At 45.6% G+C, this 2,743-nt stretch overlaps 1 protein-coding gene across 1 annotated transcript; it reads left to right on the plus strand.

Moving 5' to 3' along the window:
- Nucleotides 1–975: 975 nt before the first annotated feature.
- On the plus strand, nucleotides 976–2,539 carry RPS29 (ribosomal protein S29). Its single transcript, XM_005870270.2, has 3 exons — nucleotides 976–1,087; nucleotides 1,303–1,402; nucleotides 2,439–2,539. Exons 1-3 carry the CDS (start codon nucleotides 1,026–1,028, stop codon nucleotides 2,445–2,447), a joined length of 171 nt encoding a protein of 56 aa, XP_005870332.2. The 5' UTR covers nucleotides 976–1,025; the 3' UTR covers nucleotides 2,448–2,539.
- The last annotated feature ends 204 nt before the right edge of the window (nucleotides 2,540–2,743 follow it).

Below are 2,743 nucleotides of genomic sequence, written 5' to 3' on the forward strand. Positions count from 1 at the left end.
TCGGTTTAAACTCAATCAAGTCCATGTAAATATCAAACAGTAAGTCTGGCATCATTTTTCTGGAATGATGTAGATGTATTTCTAGGAGGAGTATGCCAATTTCAAAAACTGAAAACATACTCTGTTTAACAAAATAGATACTCCTAGTGTTGACTTCTAATCATTACAGCTGACTTAAAGTTATTTTATAATTTATCCCAGTAGGAGTCAGTGCTGAGTTGAGGCAAGAGGAACAAATGTAATAATCTGAATAAAGATTTAATTTAAAAAAATAAAATAATAAAAAAAGATAAAAATCAATGGAAAAATATCCTCAGGTGAGGATTTAAAAAAAAAAGAAAGAAAGGACTCATTTTGGTCATACAACCTCAGACTGTTTTACATTTCCATGACTTTTATATGTTTATTCAATAATGTACAAGTTCTAGAAAAAGAAAAAATAATAATGTACAACTTTCGTATTTCAAAAAAAAAGAAAAAATTAAAAAGAGTTCAGGCAGTGAAAAGGCAATGGTTATCACTATTATATTTCTTGAGGGTTCAAAAGAGACGGGGTCTCGCTATGTTGCCCAGGCTGGAGTGCAGTGGCTATTCACAGGCGCGATCCCACTACTGATCAGCACGGGAGCTTTGACCTGCTCCGTCTCCGACCTGGGCCGGTTCACCCCTCCTTAGGCAACCTGGTGGCCCCCCGCTCCCGGGAGGTCACCATATTGATGCCGAACTTAGTGCGGACACCCGATCGGCATAGCGCACTACAGCCCAGAACTCCTGGGCTCAAGCGATCCTCCAGCCTCAGCCTCCCGAGTAGCTGGGACTACAGGCGCGCGCCACCGCGCCCGGCGCTGAGAGGCGGCGCGAAACAGCCTTAGAGGCTCAGCGCGGGTGACGTCACCGCTGTGAGGGCGTAGACATCGCGCATGCGTGGTTTGTCAGCACTGCATTCTGGGAGAGTCCCCAAAATATCAAGAACGCATGCGTCCGCTGGCTCTTTCCTTTTGCCTCGTTGCTACAGAGTGAGCAAGATGGGTCACCAGCAACTCTACTGGAGCCATCCGAGGAAATTCGGCCAAGGTTCTCGTTCTTGGTAAGAAAGAGAATGTGGTGTTAGAGAAGGTTTGTTCTGGGTCGTTGCTTGAAGCCGCGTGTAGAACTCGCAGGCGGCGCGTTGCGGGGAGACCGATCGGAGCCGGGCTGCCGCCATTTCAGGCCTCGGGGAAGGCGGCGGGCCGGATGGGGGCCCCCGAGCGCGAGCCCCTTTCTTTTCTGCGACCTGCCGTAATGCCATCTCTCTTCCTACAGCCGCGTCTGCTCGAACCGCCACGGTCTGATCCGGAAGTACGGCCTCAACATGTGCCGCCAGTGTTTCCGTCAGTACGCGAAGGACATAGGCTTCATTAAGGTACGCGTCCGCCGGCGCCGTCGGAGCAGCCGGCCGGCGGCGCGCTCCTCGGCTTTAGTTAAAAGGGCGGCGCTGACACCTGGGAGTTCCGGCGGCCAGATTAACAGCATGGGGAGGCTGAGGCCCAGCTCCATTTCGCCCAGCTCTGCCAGGTCTAGGTGCCATGTATCATGCTGGGTAACATGCACTTTTCAGAACCACTGCAGTTGGGTGGTAGATGTCTTTAATTGTGCCTACACACATGTATGTGTGTGCTGACTACTGCCCTGAAATGTTGGATGGGATTCTATTCTGCAGTGAGCTTGAGATTTGGAGCCAGATGAGAACTTACAGCTCAGTTTCTGCCTGTGAAGAATAAAACTGGGTGCTACAAATATTAGTTAATGTATATGTGAAGCTTAACTCCTGATAATCAGTTACTGGGAGTTGGGGTTTTTTTTAGATGAAAACTAGTCACATAGTAGTATGGTAAATATAAATTGTGTTTTTGTTGTTTTGGGTTTTTTTTTTTTGGGTAAGTATAAATTGTTAATGTGAGGTCTTTGTGGCAGAGATATAGTGTCTTAGCTTAGACTTTTACCCTTGACCACTATGTGCTTGGTGTTAATGTGGAATTTCAAAGAACTCAAACGAGATACTGAACTCAGGCCTGTTCCCTAGCCTATAGTAGTGTTTCTCTAGTGGTAAGTTATCTTTTAGGGAAGCAGTGAGAATACCAATTATGAAATTCACAGTCGAAGTGTAATTGTTGAGGTTTGTGGAACGAACAGCTTGTAGGCATCATCTATAATAATAATAAAAGCGTAATATGGGATGACCTTCTGGGTGAAGCTGGGCCTGCGAGGGAAGACCGGGTCCTGGGTCTTGGGTGCCAGAGGGTAGCTGGTGCCAGCAGCCAGGAGAAGGAAGGCCTACTCTTGCACATATTTCGTGCATCAGGCCTCTAGTTCTAATGTAATGAGCCAGTTTTTGTGAGTAAAGTGGATACTTAAAGTGTTTGAATTAATTCATTTTCTGTCTGCTTTTTTTTTTCCAGTTGGACTAAGAACTTCCATGAATGGGTCGTTCAAGACATCTACCTTATGACAGAATGCTATCTCTTTGTACATAAAATAAAATAAAAACCTTCAAATATGAGTGTTTTTGTGTGAATGGAGCAGTCACGTGATTGCAAAAATCTATCACTAAAATCTGCTCCGGCATTTGCCCAGAGGTGGCAGTCCTAGTTTTTGGGATAATACAGGAAAGCTTGTAAATTTCTCAAAACAGTTGTATGCAAAAAGGGGGCAGTGGTTACAGATGCCAAGTGTGTAATTGCTGAGAAAAACAGTAATTTCTGAG

Source organism: Myotis brandtii, unplaced genomic scaffold, assembly GCF_000412655.1.
Source record: "Myotis brandtii unplaced genomic scaffold, ASM41265v1 scaffold315, whole genome shotgun sequence".
Lineage (NCBI taxonomy): Eukaryota > Metazoa > Chordata > Mammalia > Chiroptera > Vespertilionidae > Myotis > Myotis brandtii.

What these genes read in the sequence shown, in the direction of transcription:
- RPS29 (XM_005870270.2), top strand. Translation starts at nt 1,026, where the DNA reads ATGGGTCACCAGCAACTCTACTGGAGCCATCCGAGGAAATTCGGCCAA. An exon ending in GGCCAAGGTTCTCGTTCTTG is followed by an intron (nt 1,088 to 1,302) that starts GTAAGAAAGAGA and finishes CTCTTCCTACAG; the next exon opens with CCGCGTCTGCTCGAACCGCC.